Source organism: Macaca nemestrina, chromosome 7, assembly GCF_043159975.1.
Source record: "Macaca nemestrina isolate mMacNem1 chromosome 7, mMacNem.hap1, whole genome shotgun sequence".
NCBI lineage: Eukaryota > Metazoa > Chordata > Mammalia > Primates > Cercopithecidae > Macaca > Macaca nemestrina.
In genome coordinates this window covers 13,822,605-13,845,953 of record NC_092131.1, presented here as the reverse complement: position 1 = coordinate 13,845,953, position 23,349 = coordinate 13,822,605, and the positions used below count along the sequence as shown (strand labels likewise).

General features: G+C 52.4%; 1 protein-coding gene across 7 annotated transcripts; it reads left to right on the top strand.

Moving 5' to 3' along the window:
* The first annotated feature begins 616 nt into the window (after positions 1-616).
* LOC105467512 (coiled-coil domain containing 197) lies at positions 617-21,774 on the top strand. Of its 7 annotated transcripts, XR_011625597.1 has the most exons (10): positions 617-793; positions 9,232-9,348; positions 9,824-9,912; positions 10,617-10,853; positions 12,196-12,278; positions 13,789-13,967; positions 15,991-16,128; positions 17,810-17,926; positions 19,936-20,074; positions 21,524-21,661. XR_011625597.1 is itself a non-coding variant. In XM_011717139.3 (9 exons), the coding sequence occupies exons 4-9, from the start codon at positions 10,750-10,752 to the stop codon at positions 21,725-21,727; spliced, it is 825 nt and encodes a 274-aa protein (XP_011715441.3). In that variant the 5' UTR covers positions 617-793; positions 9,232-9,348; positions 9,824-9,912; positions 10,617-10,749; the 3' UTR covers positions 21,728-21,774. The 7 variants fall into 7 exon arrangements, 6 of the variants coding, with proteins under 6 accessions (XP_011715441.3, XP_070955766.1, XP_070955762.1 ...); XM_011717139.3 differs by lacking the exon at positions 19,936-20,074 and having other exon boundaries at positions 21,524-21,774; XM_071099665.1 differs by lacking the exons at positions 19,936-20,074; positions 21,524-21,661 and adding an exon at positions 21,411-21,493.
* Positions 21,775-23,349: the final 1,575 nt, after the last annotated feature.

The window sequence follows — 23,349 nt, the reverse complement described above, 5'->3', positions numbered from 1 at the left end:
CAATTAACATACATGTTTGCTGCCAATCTTTGTGCACACAGGTACTCTCATACACACTCGTGCACACGCATGGTCTTGTACACACCCGGTAAGGTGACCTTCCAGGAAGCTCAGGGCCCCCTGGTATGAGCTGACACTGGGTGAAGAAGGTGAGGGCATGAAAAGAAAGGGCATTTGATATTGATATTTCTCATGGTCCAAAGTGGCCATCTCCACTTCACAGCTAAGGAGATGGAAGCACAGAGACTTCAAAACATGTTTCTAGGTTCAGTCCGTTAATGCAGGGTCCAGATTTTTTTTCTCTTTCCTTGCCCTTTCTCCCTTACTTCCTACCTTTCCTGGTGCCACTGAAGCCGGCCACATCCCCTCCAAACTGCACTGTCATAGCTCTTGGCCTGGCTCCTGAAGAGCGTGTGACCTGGGCAGTCACATCAACAGCCAGGGCTGTGCCCCAAGGGTGCCCTGCAGCCCACAGGGCACTTGCCAGCCCCGGGCTCCTGGGACGAGTGCTGACTGGATGCTGGTGCATGGCCTGCCCATAGCCCTCCTGGCGGTCCAGCTGGCCTCTCTGTCTTTGCCCTGCCCTCAGGGGCTCTGGCTTTATATTTAACAGCATTGCCTGGCCCAGTGGGATCAAATGTCTGCTGTGCCACATGTCCCAGGAAAGGACTGCAGAGGCCTTCAGATGATCTCCAGGCTGCAGTGCCCAGAGGTCTGTTTTCTGTTCAACCCGAGGGCTGCTGCATCGCGTTTTGGGAAAGGCTGGCCTGGAGAGAATGAAAGCAGGCTACAGGTGACTGCATTTTGCCAGATCTTGGTAGGGCCTCTGTGGCCTCTGTGGTCAGCCCCAGACGACTTGCACAGCCTCCTCTTCCTCATGGCTCTCCCTCTGCCCCACCGTCTGTCCATCCGTGGCTGGCCTGTTGAACCCTTTTGGGCTTGGAATGCCCTTTCCCTTGGGCCGTGTGGGCCCTGGGAGCGGCTGGCGTGGGGTTGGTGTGGGCGCTGGTCCAGCAGCCTGGCTCCCTCCCTCTTCCCTCCACCTGTGATGCGGGCAGCCCCAGGTCCTCACCTGTGATGCAGGAGTCAGGACAGCAGCAGCTTCCTCACAGGCAGCAGTGAGGCTTCAAAGAGGTAACACTCCAGCAAGTCCGTGACAGGGGCTGCAGGAGGCGAGTGCCCAATAAGTGGAACTATTATTATTTTTATCTTCAAGGCACAAATTAAATGCCACGAACCCTGCTAAGTGCCAGAAGCAGTGTCAGCTCCTGCAATATACACTTCCTACCCACAGGAGGTACAGCCTCAGGGAGGACAGAGTGGGAGGGAGGTGGAAAGGAGGGAGTGGGGGAGGGGAGGGGCCAGGCAGAAACAGTAGGGGGGTGGGGGCATCTGGAAGGAGGAGTGAGAGGAGGGGTGGGGCCCGACAGGAGAGGAGGGAAAGGGAGGAGGGGATGGGAGGAGGGGATGAGAAGAGTAGTTGGGAGGAGGAGATGGGAGGAGAGGATGGGAGGAAGGGATGGGAGGAGGGAAAGGGAGGAGGGGATGGGAGAAGGGGATGAGAAGAGTAGATGGGAGGAGGAGATGGGAGGAGAGGATGGAAGGAGGGGATGGGAGGAGGGAATGGGAAGAGGGGATAGGAGGAGAGGGTTGGAGGAAAGGATGGAAGGAGGGAAAGGGAGGAGGGGATGGGAGGAGGGGATGAGGAGAGTAGATGGGAGGAGGAGATGGGAGGAGAGGATGGGAGGAGGGGATGGGAGGAGGAGATGGGAGAGGGGTTAGGAGGAGGGGATAGGAGAGGGGGTGGGATAGGGGATGGGAGAGGGGGTGGGAGATGGGATAGGAGGAGGGAATGGGAATGGGCCTGAGGTCCCTGTTTCCTTTCTGACTGCTGGTGGGGACCTGTTCTTAGCTCCTAGTGGCTTCTCCGGTCTTTGCCCTATGACCCCTGCCATCTCAGCAATGAGAACCTCTGTTCTCTGTTCCCATTGAATCCCTCCCACCCACCCAATCTCTGACTTCCTCTTCTACCAGCCACAGAGAAAATACTCTGCTTTTAAAGGGCTTGTGTAATCAGTTAGACCCATAGGCAATCTTCCTAGTTCAAAGTCAATTGATTGGTAAACAACATCTACAAAATCCCCATTGCCATGAAAGGTGACATGATCATAGATGTGACTGTTCACCACATTCACAGCCCCAGGGACTCAGGGGAATCCTGGTGGCATCTTAGATCTGTTTCTTTCCTGGACACTCTCCGGTCTGTTTCCTTCTCGGCTTTCGGAATACCACTCTCCTGGTCCTCCTCCTTCCTCACTTCAGCTCCTACGTGATCTCCTCAGCCGTGTTCTCCTACCACCATCAGCATTTTTTTTTCTTTTCTTTTTTTTGATGGATTCCTGATGTTCTTAAAATGCTGAGCAGTGGCCGGGCGCGTGGCTCAAGGCTCTGGGTAATCCCATCACTTGGGAGGCCTCGAGATGGGTGGGACTACGAGGTCAGGAGACCGCGACCATCGCTGGCTAACACGGTGAAACCCCGTCTCTACTAAAAATTTTAGTAGAGACGGGGTTTCACCGTGTTAGCCAGGATGGTCTCGATCTCTTGACCTCGTGATCCACCCATCTCGGCCTCCCAAAGTGCTGGGATTACAGGCTTGAGCCACCGCGCCCGGCCACTGTCAGCATTTTTAAGAACATCAGGAATCCATCAAAAAAAGATAAGAAAGAGGGCTGGTCTAGGCCACCCAGGGAGCTGGCAGAAGCCACCCCAGCACGGAGTGGACTGAGCCACTCTTAGTTCCCACTCCAGGCCAGCTTATTTTCCAGGAGCTGGGGGCATCTCCTTCCAAGCCCAGTAGATAGAATGACTGCCCAGGGTCAGGTAGTCCCATGGGAGATTTTGGAAGCTCCGAGTCACCCTCTTGTGGACTGTGAGGGGGCAGCTCTGACAGATCGGGGTGCAGATTGAGGTGGGTGAGCCAGAACTGGCTCTTTCTCCAGCTTGGCTGGAGAACATTCAGGAGAGGCCTGGCCTTTGGGGCAGAAAAAGGCCACAGACACTAGATCTGGCTGTGGGCCTGCACCAGGCGTGGTAATAGTGACAATAGTGACGTCTTTTGAGCACTTTCTTTGAGCTAGATGCTGAGTGCTTTATGTACACCAGCTAATTTCATCTCCACAGCAGCCCAAGGAGGTAGGTACTATTGCTAATCTCATTTCATGGAGGAAGAAACTGAGGCTGGGTGAGGGTGAGGCACTTGCCCAAGGCCAGATAGCTCATGACTGATGAGAGCTGCCAAGGGATGCCTGACCTGCCCTTAGTGTTCCTTTCATCCTGAAGCACGATTCCATCAACCTTCATGCCAACATTAAGAAAGTGGTTTTACTAGCAAGACACTTGCCGTGTGGGAAGTTGTTAAACTAGGACTGAGGCAGGGGACACTGGAAGAGACTTATTTGCATTCAACACAAGAAAGGGCAGATGTTCTAGTGGTCACAGTGACCCAGAGGTGGATGAGGAGGCTCCCTTGGGAGGGGATGAGCTGCCCATCACTGAATATAGGAAGTGAAGAGGCCGTTCTCATTGACTGAGGTCCTGGTAGGACAGACACTGTGCTGAGTGCCTTACCTGTGTCATCATCAGGCCCTCACAGCTCCATCACACAGGCACTGTTGTTGTCCCCCACTTACAGATGAGGAAACAGAGGCTCAAAGAGATTGAGTGATTCATGACAGTTACATAGGTGGTTGGTGGGAGAGTTGTGACTCAAACCCAAAGCCGTGCATCTCCAAAGCTCTGTTTCTATGCATACATCTATTGAGCGCCTGCTGTGTGTCCAGTACTATCCTTCTAGACACTGATACTCAAGCAGGGACAATTTGGTCCCAGTCCTTGACCTCATGGAGATCACATTCCAGTGAGGAGGGAGAAAATCCACAGTAAGGAGTGCTAAAATAGAGCCACACAGGGGTGAGGTCACCCGGAGTAAGGTGGGTCGGGGGACCTGAGATGGTCAGGGAAGGCCACTCTGAGGAGGTGGGTTCTGAGCTGGGATCTGGAAGACCAGAGGGAGAGAGTACTATAAAGAGTTTAGAGACTTGTGCTCCAGGCCGAGGGAAGCACAGGTGCAACGGCCCTCGGCCAGGAAGAACAGAAAAGCCACTGGGAGAAGAATGGGCAAGGGGGAGCCAGAGCATTTGGAGCCTCGTCAGCCAGGACGTGAACTTCATCTGTCACTTTTTAAAGTGGTGGTGTGCTGCAGCCAGCTCAGACCAGCTCATAAGAGCCACTGTTAAGTCTTCAGGCATTTTGCAAACCGGTTGTTAAATTATTAGTAGCTTGAAATCGGCCATGGCGGGAGGATTGACACTACAGAAATTGATGGATGCCATAAATCTTGGCTTTTCTCCCACTCACTGTTGACCTGAACATCACTGGTTTTGGCAGGGAAATGGGGGAGATCTGGTTTTTGCTTTAAGACGAGCTCTCTCTGGCTGCCAGGTGGAGAGTAGCCTGCAGGGGACAGGAGCAGAGAGAACAGCAGGGAAAGCCAGTGCTTGCTCCAGGTGGAACAAGAGTGGGCCAGTGAAGAGAAGTGAGGAGATTCCAAAGATTTTGGAGGCAGAGTTAACAGCCTTGCCGGGCCAACCTCAACCAAGAGGTTCATAGCAGGAGGTGACAAGGTGGCATGGAGGGGCATGACTTGAACCCAGGCCTGCAGGGTCCGTAAACTCATTCTGTGGTCACACCTCAGTGATTCTTCCTAGGAAGGTGGCGGTTCTGGGACGAGAGAAAACAGCTGATGATTGCCCCTCAGCCCTGGCTCCCTCTGGTCAGAGCAGCCCCTTCCCACACTGCCTCTTGGGAGGGCGTCTCCTAAGAGCTACTCTATGGAGGTGAGGGGTGGCAGGATGTCAGTATCATAGACACCGGAAGGCCCAGATCTCCACTGTGGCCCCTGGGACCATGACCAGAGCCTCCGTCCTCTCCCACGGGAAGGCCCTGTCTTGGGAGTACTGAGCTGGAGACAGCCTCGCAGTGTCCTAGGACCTGCTTGGGTGATTCCCCAGCTCTGGGACCTGGAGCTTTTCCTGGTGCAGAGCAAAGATGAGGTTAGGGGCACAGGGAAGTGGGTGCTGGGCCAGGCTGGGGGCCTCAGAGGAGGCGGGGCCCCAGCACAGCTTCCTGGGCCCAGGATGCCCTGGGTTTACCTCTTGTGCCAGAAATGGAAGGAGGGGACAGAGGTAGACTGCTGAGATTCTGTCTCAATGGGGGAGGAGTTATGTCGTGCCAGCTCTTAGTAAAATTCTGGCCTAATCAACAGGCCAAGTTTGTCTTCCTTGCACCCTCTCACCCCTTCCCACCAGAGCCACCTTTGCCAGCCAACCCCAGCAACCTCTGTCGAAGCTCCTGTGCTCTTGTGTTAGGAGATCAGGCCATTGTGATCCTCTGGACGGAAAGAGAAGAGATGCGCAGGAAACAAAACTAACGTCCATCGAATCCCTACGACGGGTCAGCTCTGGGCTGCTTGCTTTCCTAAAGGGTCAGAACAGACACTCTCTTAAAGAGTTGTGCTAGTTTAAAAGTTGCCCCTTTTCCCTGCCCCTAAGACATAAAATGTTCATTTATATCTTTCTAGACTTCCTCCTATGCACACTTGGGTTAATTTCATAAAAACGAGAAGATGCTAAGTGTTCTACATGGATTATCTCATTTAATCCCTAGGTGCTATTACCCATACTTTACCTTTCAGGAAACTGAAGCTCAGAGAGGTCAGTGCTTTTCCTGAGGCCACACAGCTGGTAGCCCTGCCTCAACCCACAGCCCCACTCTGCATCCTGAGCGTCAATGGCTGAGGAAGGGCTGGCCTTGGCCCTGTCTGGGGGCATTTGGGGTTGTAGACCAGATGGGATGAATTCTGCAGAAGGCCTGATCAGGCCCTTCCTTCTGCTGTGCCTGGTGACCCAAGCCTGGTGGCAGATTCCAGCCCCAGGAGTCCTTGTTAAGGTTTTTGAAAAGGGGTTCTGGCCGGGCGCGGTGGCTCAAGCCTGTAATCCCAGCACTTTGAGGGGCCGAGACGGGCAGATCACGAGGTCAGGAGATGGAGACCATCCTGGCTAACACGGAGAAACCCCATCTCTACAAAAAAATACAAAAAACTAGCTGGGTGTGGTGGCGGGCGCCTGTAGTCCCAGCTACTCAGGAGGCTGAGGCAGGAGAATGGCATAAACCCGGGAGGTGGAGCTTGCAGTGAGCTGAGATCCGGCCACTGCACTCCAGCCTGGGTGACAGAGCGAGACTCCGTCTCAAAAAAAAAAAAAAAAGAAAAGAAAAGAAAAGGGGTTCTATTGCCATTTAATTGCAGTTTTGTCCTTGAAGCAGGTTCCCAGCTCCCAAGATTCCCAGCTGTCTGTAACAGACAGACTTGCCTTGGATTTCTCTTGCCCAAGGCCCTGGGTAGAGGCTAGTCTGGGAGTTGGGAGACCTGTGCCCTCACCGCTGTGTAACCATGGCAGCTCCTGTCTCTCTGCCTTGATCATTCCTTTTCTTAAGTTCCTTTCACCTCCATGTAAGTGCTTGAGTCTTCCCCTAATTAGGGAAGGGTGGGGTCTGCTGGTTGGGTGAGGCTGGGGAAGGGCAAGGAAGAAGAGGAAGAACCAGGGTGGTGAAGAGGTGTCTGAGGCAGGCTGGTGGGTTTTAAGGAGCAGAATGGAGAGTAATTAGGTCTAGAAACCCTGGACCTGGGTCCAAATCCCAGTGAGGGGCGTATGCAGTTATGCAGGATCTGTACTCACAAGAGTCCACATTTGGCTTTATCTTCTGCTATTGCATCTTGAAATTCTTAATAATTTTTGAGCAAGAAGCCCAGCGTTTTCATTTTGTACTGAGCCCCACAAACTGTGTAGCCAGCCCTGTTACCTTGTGTTAACTGTGTACCCTTGGGCAAGTTACTTCGCCTCATAGACTCAGTTTTCTCGTCTGCAAAACGGAGCAGTGCTACCACCACCCTAGAGGACTGTTCCGAGAACGAAACGAGAGACTCCCAGTAAAGAGTCAGGCAGTGGTGAATCCGTGACAGGACTCAATTCCTGGTGCTTGTGACAGTCACTCTCTAGGGGCCTGAGCGGGAGAAACGTCTCCCAAGGAGCCGCAGCCTCTGCCAGCCTTGTCTATTGTGCTCTCTCAGCACCTATGGGACACTTCAGGCCAAAAATGCAATTGTCACTGAAAAGCAAATAGTGCCACCATCCCCACTCCAAACCTACCTTCCCTCCCCCACCTATGGCTGTATGGGGTCAAGTGGTTTACAGACTTTAACTTCTGGGAAGTAAAGTCCTGGAATGTTTGAGCGTGGGAAGGGACGAGGGTCTGGCACGCCTTCTCCAGCATCTGCTTCTGGCCAGAGGAGGGTCAGTGGTCTGCCTGTCCCCAGTGAAGGTCCCATACCCAGAGGTGCTAATGGAGTCTTTCCCAAGAACAGCCTCCTGCTGTAGGATCCCCTATCAATCAGCTTCAAGGTCCTAACAACTCAACCTCCCAGATGGTTCTGGATCTTGACTTTCTGGATTAATATCGGAACTATTTTCTAACAGTGAGATTTTGGGCAAGTTACTTAGCCTCTCTGGGCCTCAGTGTTGCCCTCTGTGAAATAATAGCTTTGACCTCAGTGTGTCATGAAGATGAATGAACCCCTGCATGGAAGTGCTTAGACCTGTGCCACACAAACATGAGTCACTCCCGCTGCCACGCAGCCGGCCTCACCCCTACTCTGAGCCAGAGAGCATGCTCAGAAATGCTCTGAACATTTCTGAGTGGGCAGAGATGGTGATGAAGCTGCCTCCTCCTTAAGCAGGCTGCTTTCTGAACCAGCTCCGGCTCTGACCCTGTGACTCTTTCCAGAATTTGTTAGAAGCCAGCACTTGTTGAAAGTTCCCAGGCATCTTGGTGGCGGGAACTGAAGACTTGGGGGTGATGGGGCTGTACCAGTTATAGGGCTGCAAGCAAAACAAGGCCCCTACAGAGCGGTACCCTCAACCTCTCCAGAGCTGGGGATGCAGCCCAGTTGTCCCTGAGCCTCCACGGAGGAGCACCTGTGGGTTCTGTTGCTCAGCTGTCCTGATTCCCTGGGAACAGCGCCAGGGTTTGCACTGGGAAACTTCTGGGCCCCACGGCAGGCTCTTAGGATATGAGTGTCAGTCAAGCCAAGGGGTGGGCACATGGCCCAGGCTCAGCCAATTGGGCACCCTCTCTTGATTCTTGAGAACGGAGGAGATGATGAAAAGGGGTTGGGAAGGATTCATTCTGGGAGCGCCTCCCTGAGTTCCTGCTGCGTGGATCTCCAGGGCTGCCCTGGGCCGCTGTCCTCTCTGGATTTGCAGCTGGATTTTCAGCATTTCTTCCGATTCTGTGCCTGCCTACAGCCTCCTGTGCATCCCTCCTTGCCCAGAGTAACCCGGGCAGTCTCTGCTGCTGGCTGATACCCTTTGGCTCCTGCCAACACCTTCACCAGCCACGGTCCAAACCACTCCCACCCTGATAGCCCCCTTCTGCTTTGAAGGCTCTGCCTACGGTTCGCACAGGCTGTGTAAGCTATTCTGTGCCTCCGAACCTTTGTCCCTGCCATTCCTTCTGCCAGAATGCCCTTCCCACCTTCTCCTCTCATTCTTATCCTCGTGAAACACCTCGGACACTGCCGATTCTGGGGGACTCCCCCACTCCTCCTCGAACTGGGCCGACTCCTTCTCTGGGCAACCCCAGCCCCTGAGCTCCTCTCCCTCTGCATCCATGCCGCCCACACCTGCATCCACCTCCCTTCTGAGTCTGAACCCAAGGCCAGAGCCAGGACCCTTCACCTTCATTCTCAGTCGGTGCTCAGCATATAAGCAAGGGGCTCTAGGACCATGGGGAGGTAGCCCCGGGCACCTGTCAGGGACTCCTGAGCTGGCAGGGGCTGATCTCACTGCCTGCTGGTGAGGGGTCGTGAAGGGGATGAGTCCAAATCCCTGCTCCTGCCCCCAGCCCAGCCCCGACCCTGGCCCCAGCCCCAGCCTTTGATCCAGATCTTGCTCCAGCCTTGCCCCAACTCCAGCCACAGACCTGAAACCCCAGCCCTTGCTCTGCCCCCGAATGGACCCCAGCCCCTCCCTCATTCCTGGCCCCTTCTCCAGCTCAGGCCCTGCCCTATCTCCTACCTCCTTCACCCTCTCTGGGGACCTTTCCTACCCACAGCGTTCCTCCCAAGTGGAGCCCACACTGAGCTGTGACTTCCCAGGAGTCATCTGAGGTGACCCAGCTCTGAGCCAATGGAAGCCTTTGAGAGGGAAGGCCAGGCCAGCCAGCATGGTGGTGAGTGTGGTGGGGGTGGGATGTCAGGGTGGGCATGAGGCCCAGCCCTCTCCACCCCACCGTCCCTGGTGGCACAGGTCCAGTAGCTCCAACAGGAGGTTCAGGGCCAAGCCATAGGCAGGGGCAGTTCCCAGACGTGGGTCCTTCAGCTTGCTCCCACCCCCTGCACGGAGCCAGCCCTGGTCCTGAGCCATGGGTGGGGCTGAGCCTTGGGGGGCTGAGCCTTGGGTGGCTGATGGGGAAATGCCTGAGCTGCAGCCACCAAACTCAGGTGGGATGGGGTCGAGGGAGAGTCCCAGGACAGGCCAATGGGAATTGGGCAGCCCATAAAGCAGACCAGCCTGGATAGAAAGGACAAAAATAGCCCAAGTTTCCCATGGGTTTGCCAATGCCCTTCCTCCCCATCTTCTTGGGAACGGGACTGGGCGGTGGGGGTGGGAGGTTTTAGGACCATGGAGAATCTGGCCCTCCACAGGTGGAACCTGCAATGGACACATCATGAGGACAGAAGCCAGCATTGTGATGTCACAGCCTGGCTGTGGCTTTGTGCTCCTGGAGCTGTAGGTGAGTCAGCTAGGCCCCTTCCTCCTATAGTGCCTGTCTACCTGTGTTTGATGCTTAGGCCTAGAAAGGTTGACTTTGTAGCCCCTCACCTTCTCTCCTCAACGCACTGGGCTGGTTCAGCAGTTGACCAATGAGGGTCATGCTTTCGTACCAGCCTTGGGCGAGTGGCCCAGGAACTGTTTGCAAGGCTGTGTTGAAGCTACTTGTAACTAGACCATCTTTCCAGCTTGACCATGAGCTTGTTCGAAGCATCTCTGCTTAGTCTCCACTGTAGTTCTGCAAGCACTGTACGAGCTCAGAGCATGTAATGTTGGTTAAGTGAATAAATGCGTGGATGGGGGTGGGTGGGCAGAGATGATAATGAAGCTGCCTCCTCCCTAAGCAGGCTGTTTTCTGAACCAGCTCAGGCTCTGACCCTATGACTCCTTCCAGAATTTGTTGGAAGCCAGCACTTATTGAAAGTTCCCAGGCATCTTGGTGGCCAGGAACTGAAGACTTGGGGGTGATGGGGCTGTACCAGTTATAGGGCTGCAAGGGAAACAAGGCCCCTACAGAATGGCACCCTCAACCTCTCCAGAGCTGGGGATGCAGCCCGAAGACCTTGGACTTGGGATTTAATGAGCCCTGGGTCCTCATCCAGTCCTGCCAGATGACCTTGAACTGGTCATAGCCCCTCTCTGAACCTCTGTCTCCTTTTCTGTGAGGTGGGGATGCTAACCCTGGCTTCCGAGGATCCGAAGAAGAAGCTGCAGTTGTGACTGTTCCTTTTTGGTCTGTCTTCATCCTGCCTGGCTCACGTGGCTCCTGTCCTCCTGCGTGGCTTGTGGCAGTGGGGTGATGGCAGCCATGGACACAGGCCAGAGAGCTGGCCCAAGCAATCCTGGTGACAAGGAAGAGGATCTTCAAGGGCTGTGGCAGGAACTCTACCAGCTCCAGGCTAAGTACGCATTGTGCCAGCCCTGCCCCAGCCCCAGCCCCAATGCCTTCCTGTTGGGCTAAGTGGCTGGACTGAGCAAACATGTCCCTGAGGAGGCCAGGACAGGGGGTGGATGAAGAGGGCAGTGTGGTCTGGAAGCAAATGGACGGGGCAGGGCTGGGCGACAGCTGTGATGGGAGAGAGAAGAGGTGTGTCTATTGCCCTTTGGCCTCAGATCTTGGGCCAGTCCTGGGCCCTCTGCTGGCTGGGCCTCTACATCAGGAAGGAGGACTGTGGGTAACCATCCGTCTGCACCTGTCCACTCGGCCCCTCTAAGGCCAGTCTACAAGATTGCCGCCTTGACTCTTAGCGGGGACCCTGGGTCCTCACCCCATGAGGATGGGAGGTTGGGGAGATGAAATTTCAGACTACACACAAAAACCTGAATTAGATGCAAAAGGACGTGTCTCTGCAAAGTTTTATGAAGGGCCAACCATTCCAACAGATTTTGAGGGCTTCCTGATTCCAATAAGGTTTAGCACCGTCATGGCTCACAAGGCCCCATGTGGTATCTGTGGGAAGGATGATATTGTTCTGCACTTTTCAGAACCATATGGATGAGAAAGGGGGGCCCACAGAGGCAGAGTGGCTTGCCCTGGGCCACTCAGAGACCCCCAGCACAGCCCCTGTTGGATAGCCAGAGAATGGGTTGGGAGCTCAGCCAGCTGGCCAGGCCACGCCCTGCTCTGGTCTCTGCGCTTGACTGCTGACCTTGGCTGGGTCCAGAACAGGTGACCTGTTGGAGACTTGCTTAGGGATTCCCCGAAGAGTCAAGTATGGCCAGGCAATAGCAAGTGGCCCTCTCCCCTCCAGGATTGGTGGGGAACCCACCTCTGATGGAACGCTCCCAATACACTTGGCGCCCCACGCATGACCCTGGTCAGCAGCTCACATCACCCCTGCTGTAGATGGGCTACCCAGGCACAAAGAGGTGAAGCACTTGGTCCAACATCACCAGCTAGTAGTAGGTGCTGGCCTGTCTCCCGAGATGGGAGGCACCTGCACAGCCTCCAGAGGAGGCATCGTAGACTCTGGCCAGAAAGACTTGGCCTTCAAGTCTAGGCACCTTCTTCGCTGCCTAGGAGATGCTGCTGTGGGCATTTATTTGACCGGCTTGTGGCTCAGTTTGCTGAGCAATGAAATGAAGGTGGAGAGACTCCTAAGTCTATGGCCAACTGATAAAGTGGTACGTGGCCGGCCCAGGGCAGGTCCAAGCAGGAGATCACAGAGGGTGAGCCCAGGTTTGTTCATAGGGGGTCCTATGACCTGGGAGCCTCCAGGCCATGTTCTTGCATCTGGCTCTACAGGCAGAAGAAGCTCAAGAGAGAAGTGGAGAAGCACAAGCTTTTTGAAGACTATCTGATTAAGGTCCTTGAGAAAATCCCCGACGGTATGTACGCAGCTTCCTCGGAAAGCTCTTTCTCTCCGCAGCCGCCTCCTGGCTGCAGGACTGACACACAGTGCGTGGCCTCATGGAGCTGCGAGCTGCCCATCTACAGAATGGGAACCCACAAAGGCCAACCCCACAGTGGTGGGGAAGGGTGCAGGCAGCCGAGTCTGACTCCTTGGTCCCAACCCTGGCTCCACTGTCGTTAACAGTGTGGCCTCTGGCAAGTTCTCAAGGCCTTGATTTTCTTATCTGTACAATGGGAAGAGCAATAGTTATGTGGACTAGATGAAGTCATCCTTTATAAGCATAGCACAGGGCCCCGCATATAGCTAGTACCTGGTAAACATTGGCCATTATTATTATTATTTTGTTTGTCTTTGGATTTGTGTTTTTGTTTTGCTATTATTAACTAAGAGTATAAGGACATCTGAGATGAGGTTTCGTGTGTTGTTTTATGAGTGCTGAAAACTCATTAGAAAAGGGAAGGGGAGTCACACATATTTATTGTCATCATTATTATTTCAACACCATCAATAATACATAATTATTACCATGTATTAAATATGTGCCCTGTGCTAAGCTTTTTAGTAAATCTTTTTATACCCCTCCTATGAGCTTTGCAGTACTGTGTTACTCAGGCCCAGAGAGGGTAATGAACTTGCCCAGGGTCGCCCAGTCAGGAAGTGGTGGTGCTGGGCTCAGACTCTGGTCCATCTGACTTCATAGCCACTGTACTAAGTGCTAGAATGAGAGAGGTTATGGAAACTCCAAAACCTCTGCCTTGGAGGTCAGGGAAGGCTTCACGGAGGAGGTGACCTTTCATGGGGCTCAAATGGGTGTAGCAAGGGAGAATGACCCTGCAGGCAGAGGGAGGGACACAAACGTAGGCAGCAGCCACAGGGCTGCCAGGTGGGTTTGGGGGTGGTGAGCTCTGGGCTGCTGGGAGATGTGGCTGGGAGGCTGGGGATATATACTGAGTAGTGAGCCAAGGAGGAGTCAGGGCTGCAGGTCAAGCGAGGGGCTTGCGGCAGACCCAGCACCCAGTGCTGCTCGTGGTTTGGGACCTTCCAAATTCAGCAGTTTTGCCTGTTTAACTCATCCAAAATGCATAACCATCAGGACTTGGTACTTGCTCACCCAGGACAGGAACAATTCCTATCCCCTTCTCAGGCTCCCCCAAGCAGCAACGTCTCCTTGAGGGCAGTCTCCTGCCTCGCTCGGTAGTCTCGATCCAGAATTCCTGTCTCAGTCTCTGGCTGAACTTTCCAAGGTTGAGGCTTCCTTTGAAGTGGAGGTGGTGGGGCGGGGGGTGGGGGGGGGGGAGTGGAGGTGCGCGCATGGAAGGCAAGCCTGGAGAGCTGCGGGACCATCCTACTGTCTTGGGGTCAGCCTGGCATGGACTGTCCTGCACCTCTCAACTTTGTGGTCCCAGACGGAATTCCTGGCCACCTTGTTGGCATGGCCCATTGCAGGGGCACCCACCCATCCTGCCATGGCGCTGTCTCCATAGGCTGCACGGGATGGGAGGAGCCGGAGGAGGCTCTGGTGGAGGCCATGGTGAAGCACTACGGGAAGCTCTTCACAGCCAGCCAGGACACGCAGAAGCGCCTCGAGGCATTCTCCCAGATGAGCCAGGCCGTCCACCGGAGCCTGGAGTCTCTAGAGGAGGGTCACAGGGCTCTCATGGCGGTAACAGCTGCCTGAAGTCTGTTCCATTCCCGGTGACCCAGGGAGCTGGGGGCGTGGGGCCCCCTTTCCTGCGCACCTGGAGGGTGCCGTGGCATAATGCTGGAGGGCCCTGGGTGGGGCTCTCGCTCCTGAGCCGCCTTCTGTATCCCCTTCCTCCCCGCTCTGCTGCCTGAGGCTCAGCTCGTGCCTAAAAGTTGTTCTGCGTGGTAAAAAAGCCATGTGTCCTGGATGCAGAGGGACTGGGTCTCAGCTCCCAATTCAGCCACCCACTAGCTGTATGACTAGTTTGTACCCTCTCTGAGCCTTAGTTTCTGCGTCTGTCAAATGGGGGCAACACATTCTAGCTGCTAGGGTCCTTGCGAGGCACCAACACAAACTGCCTCAAAGTCAGTGCCAGAGACATCATTTCTCTCCCCTTCCTTTGTGGTTATCTCATAATAATTAGGACTTCCGCTGGGAGGGATGGGCACTCCAGGTGGAAGAGCCTGCCCTAACAAAGGCGTGGCATCATGAAGATTCGTGCAGCCACGGGGACCGGGGACTTAGGGATCCCAGAGGAATGATGACGGGCTGGTTGGTTCACTGCAAAGGGCTACTGCGTGGTGTTTGGAGAGAGCATCTGCCCCCTAGTGGCAGCGTTGCAAGCCTGCACCACTTTGTACCATTTGTTTGGAGAATTCATTGATGGGCTGGGCACTGCGTGAAGCACTTTACGTGCTTTATCTCACTTAAATCTCACGTGAGCACCTCCAGGTAGGTGCTGCTATTCCAAAGGCTGGGACTAGAGAAAGGCAAGTCCAGCCATGCTATTCTTCCCATTTTCGGAGAAAAGTAAGCCTCAGAGAAGTGGGGCCACGGAGGTATGTCCTGCGTCTCTTTCTTTCTTTCTCTTTCTTTCTTTCTCTTTCTTTCTTTCTTTCTTTCTTTCTTTCTTTCTTTCTTTCTTTCTTTCTTTCTTTCTTTCTTTCTTTCTTTTTCTTTCTTTCTTTCTCTCTCTCTCTTTCTCTCTCTCTTTCTCTCTTTCTTTTCCTTCCTTCCTTCCTTCCTTCCTTCTTTCTTTTTTTCTCTTTCTTTCTCTCTTTCTCTCTTCCTTTCCTTCTTTCTTTCCTTTTTTTGGGAGACAGAGTCTCACTCTGTCACCCAGGCTGGAGTGTAGTGGCGTGATCTCAGCTCACTGCAGCCTCCGCCTCCCAGCCTCAAGCGTTTCTCCTGCCACTGCCTCCTGCGTAGCTGGGATTACAGGCGTGTGCCACCACACCCAGCCTGTTCTGTATCTTTCAAATTCCTATCCCACAGGGCCTGGCTGGGAGCATATGTTAGTTCCTTCTCATGCTGCTAATAAAGAAACACCTGAGACTGGGTAATTTTTAAGAAAAAGAGGGCCAGGCATAGTGGCTCATGCCTGTAATCTCAGCACTTTGGGAGGCCAAGGCAGGCAGATCACTTGAGGTCAGCAGTTCAAGATCAGCCCAGCCAACATGCTGAAACCCCATCTCTACTAAAAATACAAAAATTAGCCAGGCATGGTGGTGGGTGCCTATAACCGCAGCTAATTGGGAGGTTGAAGCAGGAGAATCACTTAAACCCAGGAGTCGGAGGTCACAGTGAGCCAAGATTGCACCACTGCACTCCTGGGCAAAAAGAGTGAGACTCTGTCTCAAAAAAAAAAAAAATTATAAAGAAAAAGAGGTTTAATGGATTCACACTTCCACATTGTTGGGGTGGCCTGACAATCACAGTGGAAGGTGAAGGAGGAGCAAAGGCATGTCTTACCTGGTGGCAGGCAAGATAACTTGTGTAGGGGAACTCCCCTTTATAAAATCATCAGGAACTGGGGCTCGGGTAAACTCCATCAGCCTGGACATGCCCTTTTCTGCATCTCTGGTGCCTTGAATGGCCCCAGCCACCCAGAAGTGTTCCTTCCTCCTATCCTGTCATTGCACATACTACCCTGGGGACTCAGACCGGGGCACATGCCCTGGAGGGTTTGTTGTACCAAGATGACCCATTCCCTCTGCGTCAGAGCCTCAAGATCCGGCTATATCAGCTGCAGAAGAAGTGTCACCGCAAGCAGGAGCAGTGGTGGAAGCTGGAGCACAGCATCACTTACCAGAAGGACATTGACTTCGACGCAAACACACACACCAGCAGCAGCTATAGTGTGAGTCCAGTCTTTCAGCCTGGGGGTGGGGCTAGGGGTGGGGAGGGGGAAGCTGATGCCTCCGTCATCACTCCCAACACACACACACACACACACAGACACACACACAGACACACACACACACAGACACACACACACAGACACACACACACAGAGCCAGACACATAGACACACACACAGACACATACACACACAGACACACACACAGACACACACAAACACAGACACACACACACAGAGCCAGACACACAGACACACAGACACACACACAGACACACACAAACACAGACACACACACAGAGCCAGACACAGAGACACACACACACAGACACACACACACACAGACACACACAGAGACACAGACACAACCAGACATATAGACAAACACACACAGCCAGACACATACACACAAATGCACAGAGACAGACACAGCCAGACACACACAGACACACAGAAACACTGACACAGTCAGACACACACACAGACACAAACACATGTACAGACACACAGACATACGCAGAGATATACATAGAGACAGACACACACACAGATGTACCTGCACCACTTACTTCTCCTTGGTGGCAGTTTACTTTCGAAGGACCTCTCTTAGAGGGGTCAAATGTTACTTTACAGATGGGAAAACTGAGGCCACAGATACTTCAGGACCGAGCTCTGCCAAGAACCGGAGCCGGGATCCACTGGCCCAGTCCCAGGGCTTTGTGTTGTGCTGAGCACTTAGTCCTTGTATAATGTTTGTGGTTAATAATAAAATAATGGCATTTAAGTGAGTGGTTATTATGCACTGTCTTCAGCAACCCTGGTGTGTCTCTGATCATTCCAGGCAGTGCTTAGCACAGAGTCTGACCTGGAGTAGGTGTTCTTGAATATTGGTGAATTTTACTCACACTCATTTTACAAATGAGAAAAATGAGGCTCAGAAAGAACAAGTCATGGCCAAAGTCCATGGCCATGAATTCCAGGGATTCCAGAATTCAGCTCTTGCACTGCCCCTTGCTGGCCTTGGGAATGTGGTCTGGTCACCGCTGGACCCCGGTTCCTCACCATAAACGGAGGCAATAGTCTATGTTCTTCTGACCTCAGGGACTGCGGGAGGACACTTGGGACCATGGCTTGGGCACAGGGCTGCACTGGGCACACCTTCTCTGCACAGGATGAGGTCATGGAGTGAGTGTGAGGCCTGCTCAGGTCCAGACTGACTGGGCCTTGGGGGTTCTGAGTTTGAAGACGAGGCTTCCAAGGCAAGGGGCTTAGGGAGGGAGCTGGGGGGGTCACAGTCTACAGAGCCCCTTTGAGGTCTTTCTCTCTAAGCTGCTGCAGCAGACCAGGATCCTGGAGGTCTGAAGTCCAGGACCCCACTCCATGCCCCTTCCCAGTCCTCAGATTCTAACGAGGTGTGGACCCTGATGCCTCCAGCCAGGAAACCCTTCTGAAAGGAGTTAGTCCAACCTCCCTCTTTGCAGGGGAGGATGCTGAGGCTTTGAGGTGGGGAGGAACTCAACCAAGCCCCACAGGAGAGGAATACAGACCATGATGAGAAGGACACTCCCGGCGTCCCAGCTCTGTCCACGACATTTTGCTGGCTGGAGTGAGCTGGGGCTGGGGCAGGGGCAGGGGATGCTGGGAGACAGCCTGAGCCGCCTCCTCCTTCTCTTTCTTGCAGGATCAGCTGCTCAGCTACATGCAAATGACCATCACCAACATGGCCCGGCAGTGCTGCCCCTCTGCCCACAGCATGCCCAAGAGCATGGATCTCTTCTCCAAGCTCAATCTGATTAAGGTAAGGATAGACAGATGGCCGCGGGGCTCCTGATGGCCCAAGGCAAGCCTCCAACTTGAGCTAGTCCTGCTCCGTAGCTCAGGCTGCATTTGTGTTTAGCCCCCCATCAGCTCTTCTTTCCATAGCTACATGGGTGCCTGGTGCAGTAAGGTCCTAAGGTCTCTATTAGTCTCCCAACAAACCTGAGCACCCACTAGGTGAAGGGTCAGTGTAGAGGGTGCATAGAGGAACTTCCCACCTGGTCTTTATATGTAGCTCCACTCTGACACATCACACACACACACACACAGTATATACCCATCAACATCCACATGTGCTTTCTGCACACCAACACACATGAGACACACACAGACAAACCTGCAAACAAGCACACAAACATCAACTTGCACGCACAAAGATGCAAACAGGTATGATCACACTCTTACATATATGAGTACGCTGGCAGCGGGCATTTCAGTGACTGAGGGAGCCTCTTGCACAGGGTCCTCATCTTAAACTTCACACTGTAAGTCCACTGGGCTTCTCTCCTCATCGCCCCCATCAGTCAGGATACTGTTACTGCAGTAACAGAAAACGTGATCAGATTGGCTTTGACAACAGAGCGTGTCTTTTTAAAATAATAACTTTATTGAGATATAATTCACATACCATAAAATGTATCCCTTACAATTATGCACTTTGGTGTCTTCAGTATAGTCAAAATTGCACAGCCATTACCCCTGTCTAATTCCAGAACATTTCATCACTCCCAAAAAGATACACTGCATCTGACTGCTTTCATTTAGCATAATGTTTTCAAGGTTCATCCATGCCCTAGCACGAATCAGTGCTTTATTTTTATGGCTGCATATTCCATGGTATGGGCCTATTTGTATGGATAGAACTTTTGTTTATCCATTCATCAGCTGATGGACATCTGGGTTGTTTACATTCCTTAGGTATTATGAATATTGCTGCTATGAACATTTGTGTACAAAGTTTTATGCAGAGATATGTTTTCACTTCTCTTTGGCACATACCTAGGAGTGCAATTTCTGGGTCATCTGTTAACTCTATGTTTAGCATTTGAAGAACTGCCAAACTCTTTTCCAAAATGGCTGCACCATTTACCATCCCCATGATCAATGTACGACGGTTCCAATTTCTCCACATCCTTGCCAACATTTGCTATTGTCAATCTTTTCTAATTTAGCCCTCCTAATGGGTGTGAAGTGGCATCTCATTGTGGTTTTGATTTGCACTTCTCTGATGACTAATGATGTTGAGTATCTTTTCATGCACTTATTGGCCATGTGTATCTCTCCTTTGGAGAAATATCTATTTAAATTCTTTGCCCATTAAAAAATTTGATTGTTTTTTGGGGGGGGACGGAGTCTCACTCTGTTGCCCAGGCTGAAGTGCAGCGGCGCATCTTGGCTCACTGCAACCTCTGCCTCCCGGGTTCAAGCGATTCTCCTGCCTCAGCCTCCCGAGTAGCTAGAACTACAGGCATGCACCACCACACCCAGCTAAGTTTTGTATTTTTATTAGAGATGGGGTTTCACCACGTTGGCCAAACTGGTCGCAAACTCCTGACCTCAAGTGATCCACCTGCCTCGGCCTCCCAAAGTGCTGAGGTTACAGGCATGAGCCACTGTGCCCGGCCTATTTGTCTTTTTTTAGTTGAGTTGTAAGAATTCTTTTTGCGTTCTGGATATAGGTCCCTTATCAAATATGTGATTGCAAATATTTCCTATCTTGCATGTTATCTTTTTACTATCTTGATGGTGTCCTTTGAAGCACAGAAGTTTTGAATTTTGATGGAATCCAATTTGTTTGTTTTTTTTGTTTGTTTGTTTGAGACAGGGTCTCCGTCTGTCACCCAGGCTGGAGTGCAGTGGCGCCATCTTGGCTCACTGCAGCCTCCGCCTCCTGAGTTCAAGTGATTCTCCTGACTCAGCCTCCCCAGTAGCTGGGACTACAGGCATGCGCCGCCACCCCACGTGACTAATTTTTGTATTTTTTGGTAGAGAATACACCTGGCCATGTTGGCCAGGCTGGTCTTGAACTCCTGACCTCAAACGATCCACCCGCCTCGGCCTCCCAAAGTGCTAAGATTAGAGGTGTGAGCCACCGCATCCGGCCAAGAATCCAATAGTTTTACTTTGGGTATGTGTATGTACTTGTCCTTTACGTGTCATATCTAAAAAGACATTGCCTAATCCAGGGTTATGAAGATTTACACCTGTTTCTTGTGAGAAGTTTATAGTTTTTGCTCTACTGTTTAGGTCTGTTATTCATTTTCAGTTGATTTTTTAATGTAAGGTAGGCGTCCAATTTCATTATTTTGCATGAGGATATTCAGTTGTCCTGACACCATTTGTTTAAAAAGTTCTATTTTTCCCCTTTGAATTTTCTCAGTACCCTTGTCAAAAATCAGTTGACTGTAATATGAAAGTTTATTTCTGGATTCTCGATTCTATTCCATTCATCTCTATGACTGTTTTTATGCCAGTACCATACTGTCTTGATTACTGTGGCTTTGTAGTAAATGTTAAAATTGAGAAGAGTGAGCCTTCCCACTTTGTTCTTTTCTGAGGTCATTTGGCTCCTCTACCAGGGCACATCTTGTGTCATGAGTGGAAGTTTGGTGCCTGGTGGGTTTCAGGCATGGTGTGATCCTAGGCTCAGTGGCATCATCAAAGACCCATCCTTTCCATACTCTCCTGTCTGCCACCTTTAGCATTGACTTCATCCTAAGTCAGAACGTGCTTACCTCATTTGAGGCAGGTTCAGTGCAGATGTCCAAACACAGGACACTTAGCTCCCCAGGGACACTGAGGGGCAGGTCTCTTCCCTAGTGTCCAGTGCAACAGTCAGCAGTGAGCAAGCCTGTGGCTCAGTTAAGAAGGTCTTCTCCAGGAACCTCACAGGCAGTATCGAGGCCGCTGTATGGCACAACTCAGTGGGCACCATTCAGTTGAAGTCTGTGTAATTGGCATCCCTAGTTATATACAGCTTGTAACTTATTCATATTGCAAAGAAATGAGATTTCTGAGTAAGGACACATTTATCTAAATAGTCACAGTGTTTTAATTTCATCTTCTTCCCAAGAAAAAGGAAGAAATTATGTGGTGATGTCACAGGGTCCCAAGCAACAATCAGTTTGGGCCTCTGGATTGACGTCTGTCAGTCACTCAGCCAACATGAATTGAGCCACCTGAATGTGCTCAGCATTCTGCTAGGCAACAGGAGATGGAGGCTCATCTGGTCCTTAAGAAATGAATGCCCTTCAGAGAGGGAGGCTGGGGGCAGTCAGGGTGGGCTTCTTGGAGGAGCAGTGAGAAAAGGCAGGCAACTACATTCAGGAAATTACACCAGGATCTGGACTCCTAGTCATCCAGCTCTGTCACTCCTGGCTGTGCCACATCAGACAAGTCACTTAACTTCTCTGAGCCTCTGTTTGCTCATTTGCCCAGTGGCATTGATACCACGTCTTTTGCAGGGCCCTTGTGAGAGTTAAAGAAGTAGGTCAGCCTTTGATGATGCTTTGGTCCCTAGGAAGTAGCGTCCAGAGGCCAAAACACTGTCAGGTGAGAGATCTATTTTCCCTCCCAGGACTTCATGTTGGACAAAATGGAGACTGTAAGACTGATCGCACTGCTCACGGAACCCAGAGTGTGCTGGTCTTGGAACAGCCTCAGGGACCAGGGGCTCAGAAGACACCCCAAACCCTTCAGGAAATGTCCAAGGAGCTGGGTTTCCACCCCCAGGACCCCCTTTCCCAGACCCCATGCTTCAGAGTGCTCCAGCCTGTACTGACCGGCCTACACCTTGCAGGCCCCATAGCATCACGACCTCTTCTTACCTGCCTGCCTCCTTTTCTCACCACCAACACCTCCAAGCCAGTGGGAGAGAGTTTGGGGCATTGAGGGGGTGGGCAGGGTCCTGGGCTCAGCTGGGGTTGGGGGTGCTGGTCCCCATCCTGGGAGATTGGCAGGTATCCAGGTAAGGCCTGCGTGGGATCGGGGAGAGAGGGGCAGGTTCCTGAGTTGGGGGCAGTGGCCAGGCTGGAAGACCCTGGGCTGAAGACTCCCTACCTGGGATCTGGGGTTGCGTCTTTCACTTTCATGGTGGGTTCCTGAGACTGAGGAGCTTTGGACGAACACTTGGCTATTGGGAATGTCCCAGTCACAGGACACTGTAAACAGCCACCAGGGCCGTGGGATGCATGGGAGTTCACCTTGCCCACAGCAGTCTGCAGAGCTAATGGGGGCTCTGAATGTGTAGGGGCATCTCATCACTGGCTTCCAGAAGTTGAGTACCAGGTTGGTACCTTCTGCCTATCCTGCAGGTGTCTGAGCTACCTGGAATGGATGGTACTCTCAGGGAGACCTTGGCAAGGCAAGGCGCCTCTCTGGGCTGGTTTTTCTACCTGTAAAATTGGGAGAGAGTGCCGGACACGGTGGCTCACACCTGGAATCCCAAGCACCTTGGGAGGCAGAGGCAGGAGGATCACTTGAGCCCTGGAGTTCGAGACCAGCTTGGGCAACATAGGGAGATCCTGTCTATAAAAAATTAAACAATTAGCCAGGCATGGTGGCACACACCTGTGGTTCCAGCTACTTAGGAGGCTGAGGTGGAAGGATCACTTGAGCCTGGGAGGTCAAGGCTGCAGTGAGCCATGACTGTGCCACTGCACTCCAGTGTGGGTGACAGAGCGAGACCCTGTCTTTAAAAAAAAGGGGGCGGTGGTGAGGAAGTCTAAGCCCCCCACCCCAGTCTGACATTCTAAGTCAAGTTTGGAAGAGCCAGGTCTGCACAGAAGGCACTTGCTTGCTTTCATTGTGCCACTGGGGTAAAATCATTCTAGCAACCACCACAGTCCCAAAAATAATTCGGCTCTAGAGGTCAGCTGCTGTTAATTTATCTAGGTAAAGGCAGAAAGTTAAGAGCAGCTGCTGAGCTGTAAACAGTGGTGAGTCAGCACATGGACTTTCAAAAGGGAGTTTTAGAAAAGAAAAGATGCTGACTGTCAGCTGAGAACCCCGAGAGCCCGCTTGACTCCAGGTGCTGCCGGGAGCGGGTAGGGGATGAGTCAGGCTTGGCCAGGGAGCTAAACAGGAAAGGTACATGGAAGAAGGAAGGCTGATTGTGGCCAGGTTTTAAGAGTAGTGTGGTTATATTTTGGGGTGTTTTTTGTTTGTTTTCTGTTGTTGTTGTTGTTTTTGAGACTGAGTCTTGCTCTGTGACCCAGGCTAGAATGTAGTGGCGCAATCTCTGTTCCCTGCAACCTCCACCTCCCGGGTTCAAGTGATTCTCCTGCCTCAGCCTCCCAATTTGGGATTACAGGCGTGTGCCACCATGCCTGGCTAATTTTTATATTTTTAGTAGAGACGGGGTTTCACCATGTTGGACAGGCTGGTCTCGAACTCCTGACCTCA

Coding starts and splice junctions, on each gene's coding strand:
- LOC105467512 (XM_011717139.3), top strand. CDS start 10,750: ATGGCAGCCATGGACACAGGCCAGAGAGCTGGCCCAAGCAATCCTGGT. Junction 13,968..15,990: donor GTCACAGGGCTCTCATGGCG/GTAACAGCTGCC, acceptor CCTCTGCGTCAG/AGCCTCAAGATCCGGCTATA. Junction 17,927..21,523: donor CCAAGCTCAATCTGATTAAG/GTAAGGATAGAC, acceptor TTTCCCTCCCAG/GACTTCATGTTGGACAAAAT.